Below are 25375 nucleotides of genomic sequence, written 5' to 3'. Positions count from 1 at the left end.
TGTAAAGTCCGTCCATCTCTCTTTGCATGACCAAGGACACAAGTTTGTATATTGGACTGTATTTTACTGCAGAACTCATCTAAGAAAGGCTTGTTCGGTTAGGTTCAGAAGCCAGTTCTGCCAATTACAATTCAAATAATCTGACTGAAATCAATTGAATTACACTGATTCAAAGTTGGCAAGAATTTGAATTTAAATTCTAATATAATTCAAGAATCATTGAGACTGTTACAGATTTAATTTTTATCCCTTGGAGTCATCCTGTATGTAATTTCTTTTCATCAGTGCATGGCTAAACTATAATACCTAAGGAAAGGAAAGAAGGAACACAGAAGCCTATTTTAATCTATTGATTGAAAGGAGATGTCTGTATTATTTTCCTTTACGTTAAAATAACTGAAATGCACAGACTTTTGGCTGGGGAATACTTGTCAAAAGTGTAACATCTGTTAAAGCTCTGGAAATGAACTATATTTAGTTTATATACCTGTAACGGCATTTAGGGGAAAAAAAAAGACAAAAAACCCAAACCAACCAAACAAGAAAAACACCAACTGCACAATCCAAAAAATGAGATGCTAAAGTAGAAAATTTCTATGGAGGATTTTTTTGGTTTGGTTTGGCTTTTTTGTTTGTTCAGTCAGTTTCCTTACTGAATATGTGGTATTTATTGCATACTAACGAGAATGAAAATAGAATTTAAATGGAGATTTTTTATAGGTACCTCAGCCTTGGTTCCACAACCAAACTATATAAACTTAATCTGATTTTTAACATTAACATTTGCATTAAATACATACCTGCTGCCCTGCCTTCCTTAAATGAATTTACCACTACTGTTGGCTCTCATCAGCTTCCAGTGTCAGAAATTGACTGAAATGGACAAGAAAGATTCTGGAACATGAAACAAACAAAGCTGATCAAAATAAACCCCTAAATATATCAGGAGGAAAACAGAGCAGAATGAAATAGTATTGGAATGTATGGAACCAGGCAAATCTGCAAGAAAAAAGTTTAAAAACTTTTCTCACATAAAAAAAAAACCTGATTTGGAAGAACAGTAGAAAAAGTCTCCCAAGTGGTGGTTGTTAACCACGGCACCGTGAGACGTGCCTTCATACACGCACACGAGACCATCAGCAAAAATAACTTCTAGTTTTCAAATGTTGTGCCGAGTTGGAAAACGTAACGTATTTCAAGTGGGAAAGTAACCACCTTATCCGGCCCCGTACCCCCAACTCGAGAGAGAACAGTTTAGCAATAATTCCGTAGCTTTTTTAGGCTGAAGATTTCCGTGTGACACAACACACACCCCCCAGAAGACAGTCAAAGCCTTTTCTTCAGGTCCATCTGATCTACCCAACAGAAAGACTGGAAGCTTTTTGAGCAGATCTAGGATATGAGAAGCTAAGGAAAATGGGTGCTCACATAAACCAGCAGATATCCCACTGACTGCGATGCTCTGGAGGCTCAAGACTCGAGGAGTGATTTACCTGTGTGCATCTAAGTGTGTGTGTCCTTCTGTTCTTACTTATACAACAAACTAACACGAAGTGTTCTCTTGTCATGTGCATGACACGAACAGAAGAAATACACTGTTGTCAGGAACGTTTCTGATGATTATCTGTATGCATCCCCCTAACTCACCCGACTCAGCTTTAATTAGAAGGAAAAGGTGTTTGCAAAGAGACCAACGGATAGGACCTGGAGGAAAGACAGAAAATATATGAGAGGCTCTCAGTGCCACCTTTATGCCATTACTCGGCAAGTCTCACCTACGGCTGAAGTTCTTATTAGAATCATCGGCAGTTTTAGAAACGGCAATAGAGAAAACAAAGGCAAAAGGTTTAGAAATTGCCTTGAAGTGAAAAAGGCAGCTTATAGGAAGAATTCTGCTGTTTTCACAACTTTTTCAAGTTTACAGAGTCAGAAGAGAAACTGGTGGTTTCTTATGACAGACTACTGGGAATGATCTAAGAAGAAGGAAGACTCCAAAGATGATTAAATAGAGAGAGCTGTAATTACTTAACCTTCAATGGTTACAGTCTGGAAGCTTCTGAGCTACAAAACATTAGAGCTCATCAGCAAAGAGGCAGAAGAACTTGAAATGTGGTAAGAGAAGAGGACGACCCACTTAAAAGACAGAAGAGAAAGTAAACAAAACAGCTTTGGGGTTATTTAAGTTGGGGACATGCATTAGAAAACATGACAACACATGCAATTGCAGTGCTAGTTTGAACACACTGCGAGGGACATACTTTTTTAAAGATATATAGCAAAGAGTACCACTACAAACGACAAGGAGAGGTGACGAACTCGTGATGGGACTGATTAAAGAAGCAGTAATTGCCTAGGTGACAGGCTGGATAAAGGAACCCACCCATCCTAGGTATGTATCTGGGAGAGGTCAAAAGTGTTAGGACACTGCGGTAAGGGGTTAGAAAATAAAAGAAAACCTTGAAACTGGAACTCTCCCAGGAGATAAAGGAGATACTAAAGGAATAAGAGTAATAGGATAGTGACTAATAGTAAAAGAAGTGACTGTAACCATATATAGTCACGGTGACTATAGCACTGAAGTATCTAGAGCTTCAAGTGTCTAGAAGTGCCAGGAAGATGACATTAGAGATAAAGAGTACGGGGCAGACTGTCTATCAACGATGCAGTCAAGACTAAATGAAAGTATATAGAAATGGGCTCTGTTTAGTCAAATCCACTTTGGATGTCAATGGTTGAAGAGATTGAGGCGAATATCAGAAGTCTGTTGTGTGGACCTGGATTTAACCGACAATAAAAATTATGTGTTAAAGCTAGCAGGAAAGCAGTCATCTGTTATGGGGCAGTGTACATGCCTAAGCGGCGCTGGGTAGTGCCGTGGAAATGACTACAACCCCCAGTTAAAACTAGCTCTACTTACAGGTTGTTGTATGCATTTTGGCACATGTGCACACCCTACCTGGTTAAAGCAAGTCACTTCTGAACATGACAAGAATGCACAGGTGAAACACATGGCTAGGAGAGACACTGATGTTTGCTTGTGATTTAAGTACGCAAATCTGCTTTTTAACCAGCTGGAAAACTTAAACCGCAATGTATTACAAGGTATTTTTCACTGTGAAAAAACATATTATTCACCAGGGTTTGGCAGGATGGCCAATAGACTTCAAACCAGAACTGCCGGACAGTTAGCGCCCAGTAGGCTCTGCCTGAAATGTGAAAGTAACAGCTGGCGTCACGGCCAGCTTGAGACTGGAGATCACGGACTGGAAAAACCTCTTCTTTCTGGAAAATGAAGCCAGCGTATATACGGTAGTAACAGAACAGTTCTCTCTGCAAGAAGACAGGCATACTCCAATGAGTGCTCTTCATAGTGTACTTTATCCCGTGCCCTTGCTCCCATGAGTTTCCCTTAGCATGAGTAGCAGATAGCAACATTTCCCATGTAGGAGGAAAATCAGTCGCGATACAGTTTTCATTTTCCTTCTAGAGTTCCAGCTCCATAGAAAAAACTGTTAGAATTTGCAACAGAAAAGACCCTGCAGCTTCTCCTTAAAGAAAGTACATCTGATATGAGTAAGTGTTGGGGTGGACACAAGAAAAATGGAACATCATTAAAATGGATTCTAATTTTGTGCAGTATGGAATATTAGAGCAGCACATTCCCCATTTGTTCTTGCCTTCGTGCTAGAGGGGTCACTCACAAGGTTAACACTCCTGCGCGGGACAGACGGTGGCTGCCTGCTGGTTTCACCGCGCCAGAGCGAACTGCACAATTATGTTGGTCGTTCAGGGGCAAAGAGGGGTTAGTCAGTGTGAAATACCGAATTGTGGATCCCTTTTTGAAAGTAGACAGTAAGGAAGATTGACAAAATCAACATCAAGATTCTCAGCTGTTTAACTGCTTTTCCTATGGCACGTAAATGTCTCTGGGAGACTGAAATGCTTTTATGGGTTGTCATGTCACCTTAAATTTTGGTGACTCAAGCATCATAAATGACTTCCCTGAAGTACATAAAAAAACAGCAGGAGCAGTAGAAGTAGCTCGTGAATACCTCTGGATATTCAGCACAATTTAGACTCCATGAAATATAGATTTTTCAGTACAACTTATCCACGGCAATAACATGCTGATATTTACAACAATACATTTGATTATTTCTGAGTATTGCGTTAAAAAAGGAATAAAAAAATCAGGAAATCTGACAGCAGAGTGGATGGTGGCTGCCTTTGATGCCTTGGCTGCTCTCCACTACCTTCATTACCCAGCTCAATGGGGTGCAAGATCAAGAAAGTCTGCTTCCACCTCTAGGCCAGGGCGGCACAGCTCTCACAGGGTGCAGTGTTCTTAAGGAAGCATGTGAATTGAAATTACAAATTACGAACCCCTCTTCCAAAGAATATTATTATTCTTCCAGAAGTCAATACCAAGGAGGAGGTGGTGAAGAACGCAGAAGAAGAAGGGACGAAAGCACAGACAGTGCAGTAATGAATAACAATTTTGTTAAAAAAATGTGTAAAAACAACCTACTTTCATTTATTGTCTTCTTAAAATGCACAGTTGGACTTCTCTCATATTTATGCACTTCTGCCGATATCAACTTATTTCCATTGAAACAGTACATACCTTTGTTGTACTGCTTCTAATGTGTAATTTATTTTGGCGAGAATAATCCTGTGCATTAGAGTAAGTCAGAAAACAAATAAAACCAACATAATGAAAGTAATTTCTTTTCTATTTGATTTCCATGCAGAAGATTAAAATGTGTTTTGGGAAAAAGCATGAGGAGCGAGCAGACACTGTTGTTGAGAAGCCACTGCAGGAGAGGTGCAGCCATCTCAGAGGGCCCCATGCTGAGCCTTTCCCCCTCCTACGCGTGCCAAGGGCTGCCAGGAGGAGAACAGCAGCTTCCACCCCACACAAATCCTACGGCTGGGCAATGTATCAGCCTCCCAAAAATCAAAAACTATGAGCAGGACGTTAGGATTTCATAACTGTTTCTTATAACTTCATACCACAGCTTTTTGGTGTGGGAGGTGAGGCTTTTATTCCTCTATTTTGCTTCCAAGTGCCAAGCACTTGTATTAACCCATAAGAAAAATATTCAGGTCAGTGCTGAACAGTGACAACCTTCCATGCAAAAGGATCATAAAGGAATTGTAAGCTATCTAAGAGTCGTTCTCAAACCGAAATGCATCCATGTCTGGGATGGAAGGCAGGGAATCTGTTACAGCAGCCCTACGCCTTCTAATAGTGATAAAACAAGATAAAGTAAAATACAGTATCTAATGAAAGTTAAGTCTACGTAGATCTCACAGAATGAATATAGTCAAGAGAGTGAAGACGGCACACCTGGACTTTGGAATAAAATACGGCAGGAACCGAGTGCTTTCCTAACCTGAGACATGGAGGTCTAGTTCTGATTTCGACACATCCAGAGTACCTGTGAGGCAGGAGGAGCAGTGCCGGGCCATCACTTGGGTATTCCCGAGGCCTTTGGCACGACCATTCTCCTCTGTTTTTACCCACCTTCCCAGTAGACTGCGTTTTCCCCTTGAGCCCATTCCCATTTACGAAAACATCCATTTTGGTGCCCTTTCTACAACCAAGGACATTGATGCAAGTTACACGTAGGCTGAAACTGGAACACGCATGATCCTGTTCAAGCCAAATTGCCCTCCGTGCTACACAAAGCACTCTGTAGACAGCTTTTAGGAAATAAATCGTGTAAAATGGACTGAATCTGACTCAAGCTTCCACTGTATGAATAGGTAAACGGTTCCTAGACTAAGTACTTAAGGATCTGCATTGGCTCATCAGCATTCATAACTTCTGCCATAACATGAAGGAGATAAAGCACAAACAAGCGCTGAAAAGAAGATAAAAGAAGAGATGCTAAAAGCAAACATTCTTCTTTCATTGTGCCGTTAATTTTCTCTTTAACAGACCACATTCCCAATCCACCCTGAGCAAGGGAATAGTCTCAGTGGTGGTGTATTTTGCAGATCTCTCAGCAGTAACACACATAAAACTGTACCTATATAGGACACAGCTGCTTGAAATTTCCAGGCAGCCGCCAGATTTGTTTTCGTTTGGGAGGATATCCCCTCAATTGATGCACAGATGGAGAAGGCAGTTAACTAGCAACAATAATAATCACCCTCCACCACAGGCTTAGAGCTGAATCCAAATCTCAGGTGAGGAGCGGCGGGAGATTTTAAGGCTTGGAGTCAGTGTCCTGGTCGTTAGTGACAACACCAGCACGCACCATAAGAAAGGCACAAACGCGCTGTTTCAGTTGGGGATGGACTCTTCCGTTTAAGCCTTTAAGCCCAGATCGAGCTATGAGACAGAGCCATTTATTAACACGCCTGCTGCAGTACAGGATACAAAGCAAAGAGAAGCCACTGTTTCAAACAGCTATTAACCTTGGTGAACAGGTGAATCCCGTAGTCATAAAAATGTGTTATCTGGGAGGCTATCGGAGCAGGGAAGGACAGGCTCTCTCCTCTCCTAATCTCTCATGTGATTCCAATTTAAATGATAAAAAATCCCTCAGAAGCAAAAGGTTTTGTTATTTCTTTTTTCTAAACAGTCCCGTTACCCCAAAGAGAAGTTTATCACACAAATGTTAGATCCATTATCTTATTAATTATTGTTATCGTAATATTACTTATGGGTAGAAAGAGTGATTAGTTCGGTCTGGGTTTAGATACGCATGCTGACATAGGAACGTTTAGGAAATTTAATTTGCAATTTAAGATGAAGTTCTCCGAGGCAGGCATTCCAGTACTTCTGGCTCCACACCAGTGTAAAATATGAATAGTGGGTGAAAATTATACCAATGCACCACAGTAACCGTGAACTCCAGGGAAGAATAGAATTCAAACATTTTGGAGCACACCAAATCCTTGTTTCCCAATTGTTGTATCAGCTTTTCCCTATGTACTGGAAACTAGGGCATAAAAATGTTCCCTTCCCCCCATGAATAGCTGCTGTACTATATTATTTTTTTTAGTGCGTGGAATACTCTAAAATGAAAGTAGTCTTGTACTTTCTATCTATAGCCCCAAATTAGAAGAGGGAAGGTGCTGCAGATATTCCGCAGTTCAAGAAAAGCCAATCCATTTTGCTGTAAATAACTACGGAAGCAACAATAGAAATACAAAAATATACATATATACAACATCTCTGGCTTATTCATTTTAAAGCAGTTCAAATTACAATTCCGGCACTTCCCAAACTGCAGTTTATGAGCTTTTATGATGGACCCTCAGACATTTTGGAGATGTCCACCCGGGTAGCTCTCCAGGTTGGAGTGTGTCCCTGTGCCTGGTCCCTTGCCAGCAGTCCCGGCGGCAACCACAGCAGAAAATCAGCTGAACCTAACTAAGATTTATGCTCCACGCAGTTTCATTGCAAAATACAAGTCTGGATTGTTTTTTATTTTATCCAAATGGTTCCAACCACCCTTACATTGCAATTGCGTGAGGAAAGGACAAACAAGGTCAGAGAATAATGAAATTATAATTCACTGACAAAATAACAAGCAACAAATGAATGCATTGGCAAATCAAGCCCAACAATGGAACATTAGTCAAACAACAACAAAATGATTAATAGATTTAAGTATTCCTGTCAATGATTAAAACACCTAACTCTTGCACTTATGAATTCATCATTTTCTCTCTGTGAGTAACAACAGCCATGTGGTAATTGCTGCCTCCTTGAAGTCACCGGTGCAGATTTAATGTGCTCAAAGTAAAGCTAACACTGCTTTAAAGCGATGCAAAATGATTGCAACCTTTTTTGGCACCTATCAATAAAAAATGGGTTTGTGGCGATATTAAAGGATGAAAATCACTTTCTTTTACTTACTGACATCTCCTTTTTGAAGTTAACTTTATGAGTAAAAAGAGAACAGCCACCTTTTGTCACTGTTGAAAGATGGATGGATTAAAAGGAGCACATATCACCGCTGCAAATAGGCTACAGATCTTCATCAATATAAATCCACAAAGCATTTGACTGCACCAGGGAAACATATTCTGAAATTTCCATTCCGTGAAGAGATTATGGGAACTTAAAAGGCAAATAGCGATCGATTCTTATTACACAAACTGTTAAAGCAAGGAGAAAAACCAAACATTTAAACTATTCCTTTAAAATCTCTTCCTTAACTTACGATTCTTCTTAAATGCTAAGCACTGTTAGCAATTTTGTGGAGCCTGTGCTACGCTTTCCCCCTCGAACTTTCTTGTAGTTTGCAAATCAAATTTCAAATTTCACAGAAACTCTTTTGTTTTTTCATTGAGGCACAGCGGGCAACACGTTCCCTACTCTTGTTACTGCGATTTTTGATTAGGAGGGCCTGTTGAGTGTACTTCATACTATAGCACCCTACAGGGTCATTGATCCTCACTCCATGTAATAACCAACTGGTTTTCCCTTATAGGCATTCTTACCCATGTGCTAATTGTCTCTGGAGTGACTAGTTATAATTATTATAAGGTAATAATTATTACCTTAGTACCCAGGAGTTCAAGCCACAGACCAGTACCCTCTACCAAGTCGGCGTTTTCTCTGTGACCAAAAGCTCCCAATCCTGGACAAACCAGGTACGCAGGGAAATAGGGAAATCATGAATGTCAGCAAATACGACGGCTGGTATGAGACCCAGTTGCCTAATGTGCCAAGGACTCCATTTCGTACAGACTAATTAGACCTTTCCATGTCTTTCCAGAACACCAGCGCATCTCTTGATTTTCTTAAAAGATATCAAGTGTCCACAATTTTTAGAATAAACTTGATTTTTTAAAACCTTTCTGACAAGAAATAGGAATGAATATTATGAATTCCAATTAACTTCAAAACAGTAATAAAGGCTTTATCCTGCAGTGGTTTAGATTACGCATCTCTTTTTTTCCCTGAAAACATCCATCTTTAGATGACTCTCTGAGGAGACTAGAGAAATTTTAGCACTATATTCTAAAAGTAAATGACACTGCAGCTGGTGACACACATCTCTTTAAAAATAGCATATGTGGATTGAGGTAAAAAGAATTAGTAAGCTTCTTTTACCGTGGCATGGCTATTTATTCCAGGTAACATTAGATGTGCTTTGAAAGGTTCCTACCAGTCATGCTCATATATCAGCATCCGTGGTTAAACGGTCTGTCCTGAGCAACCGCAGGGAGGACACCCCGGGAAGAATAACGATGCACCGGCACGAAGATTCCCACGTGAACTCTGTGATTTCAGATAGCACAGGGCTCTCCTCCTCCCCTTGGGCATTCTCCTGCCTGGACCCACAGGTCTCCCACATCCCAGCACCTCCTCCACTCCCTCCGCAGACAGAATGGACTTGATCAACTGTTATTTTTCCCAAGTTCAACTAACTCAGCTTTGCAAGTAGCACAGAAGAGTTACCATAATAATATCACAGAGACAAGGCACCACTCATCCAATCGCAGGGAATCTTCACATTCTTAAAATACTTCATGTTTTATGAGATCTTACTTTCCGGTGATTATTTTAAATCTTTATCACAAGGAATAAAATCTATTTTTCCAAAATTCTAGATTCTAATTCTATACTATGTTGTCTGACCTTTCTCTAAAGTAAACATCTCTATGTACAGCATGGATTCCTTTGGAGGTTTCTGCAACTCTCTTCTTAAAATGCATCAGCATGGGAAAAAAAAAAACAAACCCAAAGCTTATATTCTTCGTATTTAAAAGGGCAGAGTTTCTGTGATGTTTTACTAAAAAGCTGATATAAAATTGTTTTAAGAATTCACCTTTGACTTTTTAATTTACAATCATTTTAGTCTCCTGTATACAGCAAAATTTAACCCCCTTTTGATTAGTTTTTAATCGAAACTCCCCAAGTTGTTGGCTAATGTCTATTAAGAAAGAACAAAATCAGTTATCATGTTATTGTTTTTCCACACATATTTTTTTGCCCACAAAAATGTCATTTTTAAAATTCAGATGCAAGTACCTTCCTCCAGAAAGTTAGCAACAAAATGCCACAAATGAAAAATACCTGCATCGGCTATGCTCAAGAAAACCGCTTATTGCGCCAAAACTGCCCATGTAAGAGTCCTGCTCACTGGTAGCTCACCTGAGAAAAATCTAAGTAAAAACTGAGTAAGTACTTGGGCTGTGCCTCAGACCCACAGCTGAATCCCAGCGTCTAATCACACCGACTCCGTACATGATCAGGTCTTTAGAAATATGTATAGTGTAACTGCAGTAGAATCTATAAAATGCTAATTATCAGCTCACTACTAATGCTAAAGTTTGTTCTGATTATAGTTTCTTCCCGAATACTGGAATTGCAAATGTGCAAGCTTTGGTTATGGTCACACTTTCAGGTATGACAGGACTTCCCAGAGTGAGAGACAATGATTAGTAGCCTTTTTAGAATTAAAACTACATTATCTATAGCCCAGGTCAGCTTAGAATAGAAAACAGTCTCTGTTACAGCTAAAGCACGAAATACATTCTTGATGTATGTTTAGCACTACAATCAACGTTTCCAAGCGACTTGCCAGCAGAACTCACAGTGCTGAACATCAGCATTGTCAGCTCCTTGGAAATATCTGACATACTTTACATAGCCCAAACAGACTTCTCGTCTACATTAATAATCCTTTCACACAGAGAGGCAAGCTCTCGAACAGAAACTCGGGATAGAACATGTATTCCAGCTAAAGAAGATCGCAGCACAGTAACTTCTCTGGCTGTAATTGGCATGGGATGGATGACTAGAGTCCACCTCTCCATCGGGCAAACACCACCACCAAGGCTGAGAGCTGGTAAGGGAAAGTCAGCAGGTTTGTGGTTGCCCGCTCACCTTTTCCTGTGGTCAGGAGTAGGGTATGACTATGAGAAAACTCCAGCTGACGAGTGTACAAGCTGGGAGAGAACGAGCACAGTTAAACGCTGCTCTTGTTCTCTTGTTTAGATTTCTCCCTTGCAGCAATCACCCAGCTAGCCCCAAAAATGTGTCCCACAGGAGGCAGTGATGGCAATCCAAAAGCAGTAAAACTCATAGCAATAAACAAGAAATGGCCAACTCCCCCCAGCCCCCCCAAAAAACCCAAACCACACAACAAAAAAACCCTCTAACAACAACAAAAAAACCCAACACAGAAACCTCCAGTAATTTCTATTTGAACTAAATGTTTTCAGATTCTACAGAGTCTGTGACTTGTTCATGCAGACCTCAAAATCAAACTGAAGCACCATATAAATTCTGGAAGATGCTAAGATTTACTACTGCTACAGCTTTTCCATGCTTCTACCACCAAAAATGCCCACGAAACGAGACAATAATAAATCTCACCAAGAATTAGTTGCTAATAACAACTCTTTCTGAAGGCAGATAAATTATTTTGGAAGCCTAGAACTCCTAATCACACTCTTTGTCAAGTCCCTAAATGCACAGCTGTGCTTTCATTAGGGGAATAAGAAAGATGTGAGAAGCACTTTCACAGCTGAAGTTAGAAGCAAAGGCCTGCAGATGTATCAGTTAACAAGAATTGTATTTCATTCACATCACTTTTTACTTGGAAGATGACTGTAACTCGTGCTAACGCAAGCCAACAGCAATTGCAACTTCATTTACAGTCCATATATTGAAGAGAGCTTCCTGGATCCTTTAGTGAATACTGATAGCGGCTTTATTAAGATCAACAGACTGACTTTCTTTATGCAAGCACTAGAAGACTAAATACTTTGAAAGCACTAAGGTTCCTTTTATAAGTATGTTGGGGTGTACACGGTCGTCTGTGGAGCTGAGCTCCAAAACAGCCCAGGTGCTGGGCAGCTCTGCGTGAATGTACACCAGACCCAGCTTCTCTCTCCCGCTGCACGCGGGGAATTTGCATATGATTTATGTACATCCTTAGGCGTGTATCATACGTATTACCAATGTCCTTAGGTATGCAGCAAGGGTTCTTTCTGACTTTGTGATGAGTCTTCGAAAAACTGAGGCATCTTGCCAACAGCTCCTCCCAGCTGTAGATCCTTTTGGCATCAGGAGGGAAACCTTTCCTGGACTGGCAGAACGATTTTTTTATTAAACGTTATGTATGGACTTCTTAAGGGATGTAAATCATGAGATTACAAATTTCTGCGTTTAACAGGAAACGTACGTTAGTTCTTACATCCCACAAATTGAATAGTTTTAGCACTGGAATGATTCATCTCCTTACAATAGTTTCAAGACAATATTGAGAAACCTGGCACATCCTGGTGGACTTCAAAACAAAAAGTTTCCAAATAGTAGAAAGCCTGATTTTCTGTGGGGATCATGTAAGGGCATGTTTTTGTCTTTCATCTAGTTCTCCTTTGCAAAGCCAAATAGGACACATATGTAGAAACCAGTAACCTTTTCAGTAAGAGAGGGAGCATCCACGATCCCCGTTTCGCTTCATCTGAACAGTAATCCGCAACACGTCACACTAAAAGGTATGTTGCTATTTAAAGCATTTTTCCATTAAGCTCAAGAGGGAGAAATTACAGTTTGAAGATCACTGTGTTTTACCCTTTCCTCTAATACCAGCCGTTACGACCACCAGGAGATTTGGATTGGGTTTGTGCTTTCTTCTCTTCTCCAAAAATCGCAGCATCCAGCTCCCACGTTAAGGGCAGGAAACAAGCCCAGGTTTCCCCGAAGGGCTTGTACAGCACTCCACGGTTATTCCCATCCTGTTTTATCTTTTTGATGCCAGCGCATGCCATTAGTTTGAGAATTTAAAACTATATTCATGGCTTCCCTGTAGAAACCTAAAAATTACTTGCACATAAATGTTTCATGCCATTCTTCTATCACTTCATTGTCTTTCAATGCAGAAAAAAAGCTCAAATTTGCTAAAAAACAACTAAATGTTTTGCTACTTCAGAATTGTGAACTATTCTTTTTTTTTTTTTTTTTAACCTGTAAGTCTGTGTCACTTTCTTCAATAAAGCCTTGATCCCAGATGGAACTGTTCTACCATAAATATTTGAAAATAGAACATAAAATGTGACTTCTCATTGTTTTTATTTTTGTTCAAGAATTTAGTTTGGCAAGTAAACCAAGATCTGAATGCTCATTAAGTGAAGATGTTTGTTTTCAATAAATAAATTATAGGAGTCAATAACAAAGAACGCACCTAAACAAACGACTATGAAAACGATGAGACAACCAGTCCAGGGCACGAGCTTTAGGACAGCTGTTGAAATCCTCTTAGAATAACAGTGAGGCAGCACCTTGTTATCATGTTTAAAATTAATAAATGGGTTGAGATTGTTCCTTCAAGTACCAGAGCTTTACCCTGAAAGCAGGAAAAAAACCAAACCCTGCAAGGAAAAGTTTCTGAATAGGCAGAGTGGGTTCCAGATCCCCAGGAAAAGAGGGCAGAGCAACTAACGGTTCCTGTCATTCAGCAGAGGGCATTTTCTCTCTTATAAATCCCCTTGGACAAAAGCACACGGGTCACAGCTCCTGTGTCCCTATTCCAAAAAGATCCTCTGGGGCTGGGACCCCCATCACCTTTATAGTCGTGTTACAAGTGTATGCGACTGATAGAAAGAGCTGCCTTTCCCAAGCGTAGCTGGATTCACTTCTGCTAAAATTCTAGGAGACGCACATCATTAAAAGAGGGAAAAAGTCAATTAAACAAGTGGCAGGTCCTACACCCGATGCATAATTTTGAAAGAGGTTATCAAATATGCAGGACCATTACAAAATAAAAAGCACCTCAGACAGCAACAAATTGTGCTGAATTGCCTGCTGGTAATTAAAAAGTGCATTTGTTTAAAAGACCGCATATAGTTCTTAATGAGTGAGGATTTTGACCTTCTATAGCAGGGCGAAGAGATGTGTTTGGGGCTTAAATTACTATAAATGAGTCTTTCATTTTAAATTTTCTCTCTGGCTGATCTGGCTCTGGGAACGTGACATCAGCTCTTACGGAACCTCACACAAGTGTGGAAACCAAGATGCCTCATGAAGGGCTCAGAAAAGTCTCACTGTGCGTCAAATAAACCTATTTTTGGAATCATAATCTGGTTTGCTACTAATTCCCCCTCTTTTTTCATCTTAGTGGTCATCGTTTCCTTTGAGAAAATGGGAAGGCTGAAAATGGTCCATTGTTCTCTTAATCCATCCCACGAATAAGGTATCTTATCTTCCAAACAGCATTTTTAATACTTTGCTACATGGAAAGGGATTTTAAGAATGATTGGATGGACAAAAATTATTTCTGAGACTAAATATAGTCTCAGAAAGTTTGATTTCATAGACTATGCTCTACCACATGATATCCCACCGTTAAAAACAGAAGCTTGGAGAGCAGCCAGTACAACTACAGCAGCCTTATTCAACAGTGGCATGCCAGAAAACACTATTGTTTGGTACAGAGTGGATCACAGTCACATCCTGAACTTTAAATACGGCTCATCCTTCTCCAGATGTAGCATTTTCCTAGACTGTCTTAAAAAAAAATAACCAAAACAGAACACCAGATCCTTTTGCATATGTAAATGCTTAAACGGCACCTGAATACAGGTGATCAAAAAAAAAAAAAAAATTAATCCCATTTTTTTGCTTTGGATAGGCCCAATCTGTAAGCCTAAAATCATGGGAATGTTGACATTAGTTCCACTAGGAGTCAAGTCTCATCCTAACTAATTTAATATTTTTGTTATTCTTGCACATTGCTTATTTTAAAAGTTTTTTAACAAGTGTCTTCACACTTGAAGGAGTTGTTAATGAACTTAACTTGAGAGGACATCATCTGCACAGAGACCAGTAAATTAGCTCTGTATTTCCTTGGCATAATGTGTTGGGTTTAAAAAACAGCATTAGTAGAAATTATTAATCTGTCTATTCTGCTATATGCCACCAGTAAAGATGTGGTTCAACATGCATTACAATTATTTTACACTTACTTAGTGAACAGTATTGAAGCATATATCAGTATCGTTTTACATCATACGAAAATTTTCTGAACTTCACAGTTTCAGATGAAGAAAGAAATGACGAGCCATATAGATTGGCAGCGCTGCATGCACAGCCATGATGCTTTCAATACACCTGCTTTCACAAAAGAGAAGATATTCTTAGACTACGGAGTCTCCTGGTAAACTCTTCTTATTTGAGTCAGCGCAGGGGGAACACGTCCCTACCCTTCGATGCACGCATTTCCAAACAGAGAGCAGTGACTTAAGACAGGTCTGCTTTACTAGCCCTCGTAGAAAGGATTGTACCGAGCCTTGTTATTGACTGGTCTCTGTATTTTCCCAGTTTTTGTTCTTACTTGATTGCTTCCAGTGATTCTTTTTACTTGCCTTTTACTGTCTGTACTTTCCCATGGTACCACTTCTTTTTCTTTGCTTTCTCGCACAGTTTTTAACTCTTTCCATTTCACCTCGCAGTGTTTTATGTGTACATTTCACAGATAACTCAAATTATAGGCATTATTCCTGTGACTTAAAGACTTTCTTGGCACCGTTTTTTGTGGAGAAAAGATGACTGAAGTCTTCCAGAGAGGATGAATTCTGAAAATCAGTTTTTGTTTGCTCTGTGCATGTTCTTGCTTCTGAGCGGAAGACCAAGGGTTATTTCTCAAAGTGTCAAAGCCAACTTCTTCACACCACCGACCACTATCAATCTCACTTACAATCGCTGGTGACATCTTGACTTGTTTACCATAGTCTAAGAAATGATGGTAACTCTTAATTTTTAAACTATATTACACAACTTGAAAATGACTTAGACTTTTTGATTTTACAGTTTCATGAGCTTAAAATTGCAAAATGCAAGAAGCAGGATGTGGTAAGAAATTGAAGTCCGTGTAAAGAAGAAAAATTTATGAGTTCTTTTATTTTCAGCTAGAAATTGTACTGTGTAAAAAGGCAAAATACGATGCATGCCATGGCCAGGAAGGTGGATTTTGTGTAGACGCATATGTCTTCCGGGTGGGACTACCCTACTCCCAGAATTCTGTTAACAATCCATAACTAATTGCTGAGACGGGAACAAGCGAGAGACCAGAATTGACTCTTTGCCACGAGAAGCCAAATGAACACTCCTGGAGCTTCAAGTATTTGCTATAATAAATGTTTAACTGTTTATTCCACAAAGAAGAGCACCACGAGGAGCCAAAGCACCCCCCCCCCCACAGAACATCTTGTAGTTGCTGGTTTGTTTATTCACCTTGGGAAGACGAGGAGCTGGGAAGTCAAATCCCCTCAGGCAGGGAGTGAAAGAACTTGAAGCCCAGTCTCATAATTTAGCTTGGCTGAGGACTCCTGGGGCAGAAAACTGACAACTGCACTTCTGACAAATTATGTGATGCTGGCCCCGGAATTTGCTCTTTTCTTTCTTCTTTTCTCGCTTCAATTTGATACAATTCTGTACATTTAGGTCGACTTTACGAATAGCTTTAGGAGGAACAAAACCACGTTTTTCAGCACACGTGCCTCGCACTTAATTTTCTTCCTCATTTCAAACACCAGGTTGCCCAATTATTTTAAAACTCTGTTGATATGAGCCATGAACAGGCAAATAATGTCACTGGAGTAAGAGGCCATTGAAATTTAATAACATGTTTTATTGAGGGACGGGTGCTTCAGGTGCATTTTCCTCATCAGATGTAGTTTTACTATTAGCTAATGTAAGAAATATGAATCAAATTACTACGTTGTATGTCTAAATTTAAAAGTTCCTATATAGCCTGAAAAAGAAAAAACGCTCAAAAGGAAACCGAAAAAAGCATTACTCCTTCTAAATAAGATTTCAGTATGTCTGAGCTATCCCCGCACCCCGAAAATTGGTGACAATAGATAAAACTTGTGCTATCGATTCTCCCTCCACCTCAAGGTTACTTGTGTTTTGAAAGCACTTGGTGTCAGGCCTCAGTTTCTCCTCACTAAAAAGCTGTCTCCAACTCCTACATATCGAAAACGCAGTTAAGAGATACTCTGATGGGAACTAACGGGAGCCAGGCAGCAGCTCCGATTCCCGCTTGCGGGGTGAGTTTATGAGTGTCAGGTTTTTTGCCACGTGAATATACCAGGAGCTCCTGATACTGAGATTATACCCAGAGTGTTTATCTTCATAAAAGTACTTTGGAATTGATTTGTACAAAAAGCGTCGCGCATGTCTTACATAAGATAATTCCTTAAAGAGTTTCATTAGCTGTAACAGGGAAAAATAACCAGGTAACTATACACACTAATCAACAGAAAGAAAATAAAAATTGTTGAATAAAACTGAAAAGGAGATGCTCATGGTAAGAGTTGAAATGTTTGTTTTCTTTTCTCAATAGAGGGCAGCCTCAAAACAGTAACAGCAGGCAACAATAAATACCATTTAACCTAAATCCCTGGAAAGTAGAACAACGCTTTCTCAGATCATTCCATCGCGTCCCCTACAACGCTGACTGCAGCTGTTTTCATCAGGTTTGTGTAGCCCTTAACACGAGCCAGATAACTACCACCACGACTAACTGGCCCTCCTAGTCTTGCTTAAAAGCCCTAAAAACTAGCCCTACCGTCATCTTGTTTAAAATATGGCAATAACGTTTACTACACTTTGTGCGTTTTATTTGGCAACTGAATCATAGGAAAACTGAAATCTTGGAGCTAGAATCTTTACTCCCCTCTCTCATAAGGAAGATTAAAAAGAACTCCATGGTGCAACCATTCAACGCTGCATTTCCCAGTGTAAACAGGGTTTCCATGACCTTGAAGAAAGTTTATGTATTTAATATGTGTGCTAAATAGGAAAAATAATCAGTATTTGTATTCATGGAAGCCAGAACTGACCAACACTTGATTTGTGCAATAAGGAACGGTATCCAACATTTTCTCCCTGGAAAACATACACTGCAACTTAAAATGGAAATATCGATTGGGAGGAGACAAGACACACATCGCTCCTTCAGTGGACAAGATCATAACGCTCTACGCAAACTACACACTATATAATGACCTGTTATCATATATTATTATGAAATATAGTCAAACATTTAAGTTCTACACTTAATTTGCCACCTAGACAATGCTGATAGCTTAACAATGGTGTTCATTTGTGTGTTCTGGCCTCTTTTAGCGACAGCCCATGAAAAGTGGGATGAAATCACGTCACTCATATGTCTATCCCCTGCCAGCCACCTTTAATTTGCTTTGCTGCAATAGGATTTTGTGATAGAAAGTTATTAAATCACGAAGCCCATGACTTCTTTGTCTTGACAGCAGGATAGACTAAATGACCTTGACTAATTTCAATGAGCCACATCATGCTCTATTAAGGCAAAAAGATGGGAAAGAGAGTAATATACAAGAAATTGGATATTTGGATGGTGAAATGAGACGGAGATACAATAAAACCAAAAAAAAAAAAAAGAAAAATAAGCTTTTCCCCAGACAAATGTAGTTACTTACTAACAGCTCTGTTCTAAAGCAAAAATTCCTACAATCGTCTTAGTTTAGCGCCTACACGTTTTTCTCTTCTCTGTCTTATACCCACAAGTAAAAAGCTTGAGGCAGAACCAGAGCGGTTGCAGAGGGAATCCTTTTGAATGTTCCTTGATGGTTTCAGCAGCCCCAATGGTACCTCAGGCGCACTGTGAGATTTCCTGGGGGTTCAAGGATTCAGTAACCTGATGTGACACTTTGTACATCGCCGTCTTAGAGGATGATTGATTTAAAGCTTGTCAGAATAAACCAAATGAGTTTACAGGGATTCCTTTGGCAGGTGTGCACTACATCCATAAACATTCTCATGAGAAAAGGGTGGGAACATTTATAATTCTAGACTAAATTAGGTTTTCTTTGTTACCTTGTTACATGACTTCATGAGAATGGGGGGGGGGGAAGAAAAAAAAAAGTAAGACTAGGATCTAAATGCAGCTCCATAACTTTCACGTTTTTTTTAATTTTGCCTCATTCTTGAAAGGCCTGAAGTTTCCATAAAATTCTGAAATTTGTATTTTCCCCTCTGGTAAACACTACTTAAAATTTCCCAGTGTTCCAGCTGTACAAGTGCCAGAACAAAAACATGATTCAGTAACAGCAGCGTTTATCTTCGTCTTATGATAACAATTCATTCAAAAAGCCTAAACAGAAAAATAATACTCTGATTACAGGCTGCTATAAACATAACAATTATTCGGCCAGATCTTCTGTATGTGTGTTCTGCATTTTTTTAATACTAAATGATCCAGAGTTTGCCTTTGTATATTTTATTAACCAGAGATTATGGTTCAGGTCACAATTAACAAAGATACAAATAATTTGAAGACTTGGAAGGATTCTATAAGATCTGTTATGTTCAGTCAAAATCTCAGTTTTAATTAAAAAAAGAAAGTATCTCAAGTAACCTCTGTGATCTCTCCTAGATCTTCTTACTCTTAATTAACCTACTAAAAGATGTTGGGTTACATCTAGTGAATATATCAAACAAAAATTTGAAGTTATTTTCATAAGATATTTAGTCGTCCAAAGGTAATGCAGATTCTCCTGTATGCCCAGGCTCATCTTGTCTACGGTGCAAGGTAGGCAGAGGTAGACATGCAGGCAATTACCTTGTGTATAACGACTCTCCAAATAGCAAGGGCCTTTAACGGACGTTGCAGTCTTGCAACTATGATTAATTTCAATATGAGATGGTATAAGCAACCTGAATAATCGCTATTTTAGATGGGAAAAGATACAGTCACATTTTTCATGCAACTCCATCTTCCGTGGGGAGCTGCTGGGATTCAGAGCCAGGAAGAGCAACGTCCTGAGCTCTGCCGAGCCTTGGTCCAGTGACTCCCGCATATCACAGAGCTGGGATACTGTCTAGATACCATTGGTAGATAATCAGTAGCAGCAACTAGAACGAGAAAAAGCGTGCTCAAGAACGTGCTCAGCTCTCTGTGCTTCAGGGTGTTAGTGCAAGTAGACTTCCCGGGAAACCCTACAGCATCCTGCTTTCCCCTTCCCAAAGCCCTGCCTTGTCTATCCTCAAGCCAAGGAAGCACAGAGCACAATCCATCTCAAGGCTGGGACAGAAGGCTACTTAATGTATTTTATGGTCAATGTGTCTATTGGCGAAGTGTACATGCAGACTATTAATGCTGTTATTATTTTGTCTTGTCAAGTATGATGGATAAACTTGCTGCAGTATTCCCACTGCATAATATAACACAGTCCACAGAAACGCAATGGATACTGCAGTATAATGCAAAATATACTTCAACTTTAAAGTCAGAGCATCAGTGTGTAATTAGTGCCTTCACCGGGCTCTTATCTGAGCCTCTTCATCCCGTGTCCATTTTGCTTCTTGGTAATTGTTCCAAAAATGTTCCATTTTATGACAAATTGGCATAAGCCAAAGATATGCAGAGTATTTGCAGCAGCATTTTTTTCGGTATTCTTTTAGTATTTTCTGACTGGATTATCCAGAGTTTTAGCATAACTATTCCTGCAGCTAATAATAATAACTTATCCTTTAAGTTTGTTAAGTGAAAAAAGACATTTCTATATTTTGTAAAAGTTCTAGTTTTCTATAGCTCTAATTTAGAGCCAGACCAAAAACTAAGTTTGGCACATCACCTTTAATTTTTTGCCATATATAGATATATAAACATGTAAAGTACTGATTTATAAAACTGTCCAGAACACCTTTGCAGCCTTACAAAAACCCCTTTCCAAGATTCACAGTGATTCTAATTCTCTAGAAATTATCTTAAGGATATATCTCGTTCTTTACCTTCTCAAGGCCAGGTAACTCTGTCTAATCCATAATGGATATTTGTCTAAGCTGTTCCTAAAGCCTTCAGAACAATACGAGGTATTTTAACCTTCAAAAGACCACAGAACGAGAGGCTGGAGCAAGCTGGAGCCGTATGACATCTACTTTGACTGACCACAGCCAGACTCAGCCCCAGTCCCGTACCAGCAATGCCCCCGCCGGACTGGGATGAACCATGGGAAGGAAAGACTTAGAGCTAAACAGTTCCGCTTGCACTAATTCGGCGACTCCCCTGTGGCAGGAGACTTCTCAGCTCATTGCACGGCTGAGCTTTAAAGTGTCTGAAAATGCAACTGAGACAAAGCCCTGGCTCTCCAAAGAAACCTGAAGAACTGTGTTAAAGAAACTTAATTCTCGACAGCAGTTCTGGGTCAGTCCTCTACCAGAACCACTCAAGTTCAGGTTTTGGCATTGGAAAATTCTATCTGAGTCTTATCAAGCCTCCAAACAGCTGACGGGCACCAACTCGCCCGTTCCTCTGGCCCGGATGGGGGTGAAATTAGGTGGTGAATCTCAGAAAGCTGACGAGCCCCAGCCCACGCTTTATAGGAGGGTTTAGTATATACTTTGATCCCTTGCTCATGCAGCCTCCCTAAAGCATTCTTTAAGTAGTCAAAAAATAGCAAAGCACCCAAAATGACCAAATACAGATATGTTCTCACTATTATCTGCTGTGAGTTTGAGTTCCAGTGAACTACGCAGCCCTTCTCCTCTGAAGGACATTGAAACGCATAATGTGAAACAACCATACATAATAAAACATTTTTTATTTCATATTGCCACAACCCCTCCTGAATTTATGCATTACATTCACCAGCAAAAATGCATATGTGCATGAAATAAAAGATGATGAGACAGGAATGTCATTGTATTTACTACTATTTCCTTGAAATTTCACATACATTACCATTTCACACTGCAGATACGATCATATTTTCACTTGCCCAGGGATAGGTGCAGGCCTGACTATATCTCTCAAAAGTCATGATATAATGAATTAACATAAGAATGTTAAATTTAGACAAAGAAATTAGAATAGTTCCAGTTACTGAATGCTTATGCTCCATTGGTTTGTAAGCGTTATTAGAAGCTTTCGGTCCTGTGGAGTCGTGCCCTGTAGCCTGCGATGCTCTTTGCCACGGGCACACACCCCACCCCACAATTCACCATAACTTATTTTCCTGGGGCACAGACCGTGACTTATTTACACAGCACTATCAGTGTCGCTCGCAATAGATTATTGTAACATAGTCAGCTCTGTGACCAACTGAGTCGTTTGCAATTAAATATTTAAAACTGATATTATCTTCTTCAATCAAAAATCTCATATGAACGACGTTAATTAAATTATGAGAATGCCATTTTTGTTACTAACATCAAGAAAAAGCTAAGTATTTGGCTAGGTTTCTGAAGCAACTTTGAAGCTTTTGGCCACCGAGATGATCTAAATATATGACTTGCATATTCAGGACTTAGAATAAAGTACAACAGAATGACTCAACGGTTGCCCATGCGTTGTTCTGACATATAGAATCATAGGATGGTTCCAGTTGGAAGGGACCTTAATCATCTAGTTCCAATCCCAAATATATAGACAGATAGAGAGAGAATAATTCCAACTATACGGCATTCATACCAAGTATCTAATACATAGGAATGTATGATAACGACACATTATTGGCAGCTGTTAGCATCAAACTAGATGATCATGATGTAAAATTATTGTTTTCTATATTCTTTGGCTTTGTTGATAGAAATGTGTCCACTGATAATTTCAAGAAAACTGCCTCTAGTAAGCAAGTCAAAATACGTAATTGCTAAAAAAATCAATATTAATGAGTTGTTAACCATTTACTAGATGAGATACTGGGAGACAATTTTAAATTCTTAATAAAATATTATATAAAAGAACTTCATTATCTACGTGTCTGTGTGGTTTAGAGCAAATGTTTGTTTAGTATATTTTACTAGATTCTATAGTAATTTATTAGAGCAGACATTAATTTTACCATTGGGAAGTTTTCATATTCATATATGATAATAAAGAAAGGAGTGGGAATCAATATGAACCTTACAAGGTGTATTTGAGCATAAATTAAAAGTGTATGAATAAAGATCAGGTATTTTATGTGCTATCACATTCTAAAGCATAGGCTACATGTACAAAATGCTACATATGAAAACCAAACATATTTAATTTACAATAACATAGGATTCTATTTTTAGTCTATTTATTTTTTTTCTGGTTCCATTAGTCTCCTAATTTAAAGAACTAAAACACAAGAAAAATACAAGACGGTTATACCACAATAATTATTCAGCACTGGAAGTTTTTAATCCTCTGCCATTTAATCCAGAGAAATTTATATAAAAATATGAATTATTGAGGAATACACATTTAAACAGTTCTCTGAAAAACACTCACCTGCAACTTCAGAAAGCTTCAGTATGGGCCAAATACTGCTTCGGCCAGTTTAACATTTGGGGTTTTTTAAATGCTGGGGCCTGTGCTAAAATCAATATGCTGACACAAATTTTGATTTTGTGTAATGCTCATTGAACAAGGACTATAAAAAAGTAGAGGCTTCAAGAAAAGAAATTATTCCTATCACTGTGAATAAGAATTGTCATTTTCTTTTATGACAGCCTGTATCCTCACCTGGTTATATAAAAATAACTATTTGTAGTTTTGTGAAGTCAGCAGTATTACACTGATTAATTCCAGCTGGCATTTTTTTTCATTCTTCTTTGGGTGGTTTTTGGGCTTTTTTTCCATATGACTTATTTTTGGTGCGGGCTTAGATTTTACTGCGACAGTTCTGGAAATCTGTCCACCTGAACTTTTAAATTCTAATTTAACTTTCTGAACTATAGCATTAATTGTATCTTTTTACTGAATATTGTCACACTGGGTTGTAGCAGAAGTCCCGGGCCCTGTCCCTGAGTTTCTGGTTTTGAACACGAGATCTGTTGAGGGTCATCAACAATCATTTCCCTAGCAGAAAAGTCAGATTGAGAATAACTGACACGTTAATGTCTCATGGTATCCAAGATTTGGGCTTAATATGGCAACCTTATAACTATCCCCAAGGCAGATCTTAATAAGTCTTCTGAGAAGCAGAGCTGAGATATAAAAAAAGTTGACCTCCATCAGTTTCTAATTAAGATTTCTCATTGCCAGAATTTGGTAGCTGCACTCTTAAACAGTAGATTGTAAGAATAAAATCCCCGCAAAAGCAAGTCCTCAATGCGAAATAATGCTCGCAGCAAAGCTGATGTATTTTCAGTGTTTTTCCTTGGCTTTTTTGTTTAAACAAAAGTTATAAGGAAAAAAAAAAAAATTCTGGCAAACAGTGTGCTGCCCAGGCTTTGCTCCCCAAGAAAGGCCTTCCTCATCCTTCTTTTGGTATAACCATTTCCATCATACATGGTTAGTCATCGTTTAAGACAAAGTCTGAAAACCTGCACAGGCTTTTTACATGTATTTGCTTCACACAAAATATTTTTAAAATGAACCTGAAACATACATTAAAACATGCCTCTATCAATCCATTTTTCTTTTATATGTATTCCCAAGAATAAGAAAGTTCTGGTTTTCTTTGAACTCAAGAAAAAAAAAAAAACAACAATATAGCAGAGACTTCAGGCTAAAGCATTATTTCCCCAGCAAATTTACTCACCCCGGCAATGTACTCCTTCGTCATACCCATCAGAACAGTCATAAACACCATTGCAGAGCTGGGACAAGCGAATGCACTTGTTTGTGCCGATGCAGCTGACATAATTCAGGGGGCACTGGAAATCTGCTTCTTCAGGACCTAAAAAATACAGAGAAAATTTCTTTTATGTATTTTTATATCTACAACAAGGCAAAGAAAGTTCTATATCGCATTTCCATTTTAAAGCTACGGGCAAGACTTAACGTATTAGTCCGTTTTGCAGATTTGCAGTGTATTATCATTGCTGTATTTAGGCAAATTAAAATCATCAAGAAATGATCAGTGCAATTAAAAGGAAATCAGTGGGTCAGAGAGGATTATTTCCCAAAAATACAGGTGTTTTACAGATGCTAAAATTAAGCTTTGCAAACATTAAGAAGTATCATAAAATTTTCAATTGCCTTATGAATATCATATCATGAGTCATATAAAGAGTAATAGGTACCAGTATTTACATGCGTCGTTGTGCTATATAGATAATTTTAGATATTTATGGAATTACATATAAACGTTACATATTTATGGCTGCATTAGATCAGAGAAAGTGTTTCTCCAGCCCAGGAGTCTGCCTCTGAAACTGCGCAGCACAGGATGGTCGGGAGAGGATAAGGATGCTGTGATTGCTCCCTTTGGGATACCACCCTGTGTCCCCTTATCTCTGAAGCGTTAAGTAAAGGGATTTTTGCGGAAGTTCAGGGATTTTTGCGGATCTCTTTTGTTTATCTCTTAGGGAGGGTTCTGAGTGATTAAAAAACCAACAAACATAATTTCACATGATAAAGACTTTGAGATTTTTGACGCACTGCAAAGAACATTTAGAGGTCTGAAGGGTTTAGCTCATTTACAGGATGAATCATAA

At 39.0% G+C, this 25375-nt stretch overlaps 1 protein-coding gene across 1 annotated transcript in view; it reads right to left on the bottom strand.

Annotated features, from left to right (window-relative positions):
• The window catches only part of LRP1B (LDL receptor related protein 1B), a 744151-nt gene that overhangs the window by 431808 nt on the left and 286968 nt on the right, over positions 1-25375 (bottom strand). The window contains exon 3 of the mRNA XM_063341107.1: positions 24478-24615. Within this exon, the coding sequence (XP_063197177.1) occupies positions 24478-24615 (138 nt within the window). The remainder of the gene's footprint in view (positions 1-24477; positions 24616-25375) is intronic.

Source organism: Chroicocephalus ridibundus, chromosome 7 (assembly GCF_963924245.1).
Source record: "Chroicocephalus ridibundus chromosome 7, bChrRid1.1, whole genome shotgun sequence".
Taxonomy (NCBI): domain Eukaryota; kingdom Metazoa; phylum Chordata; class Aves; order Charadriiformes; family Laridae; genus Chroicocephalus; species Chroicocephalus ridibundus.
Note: the sequence above shows the minus strand (reverse complement) of the source record. Positions and strands in the feature narration are given on the sequence as shown.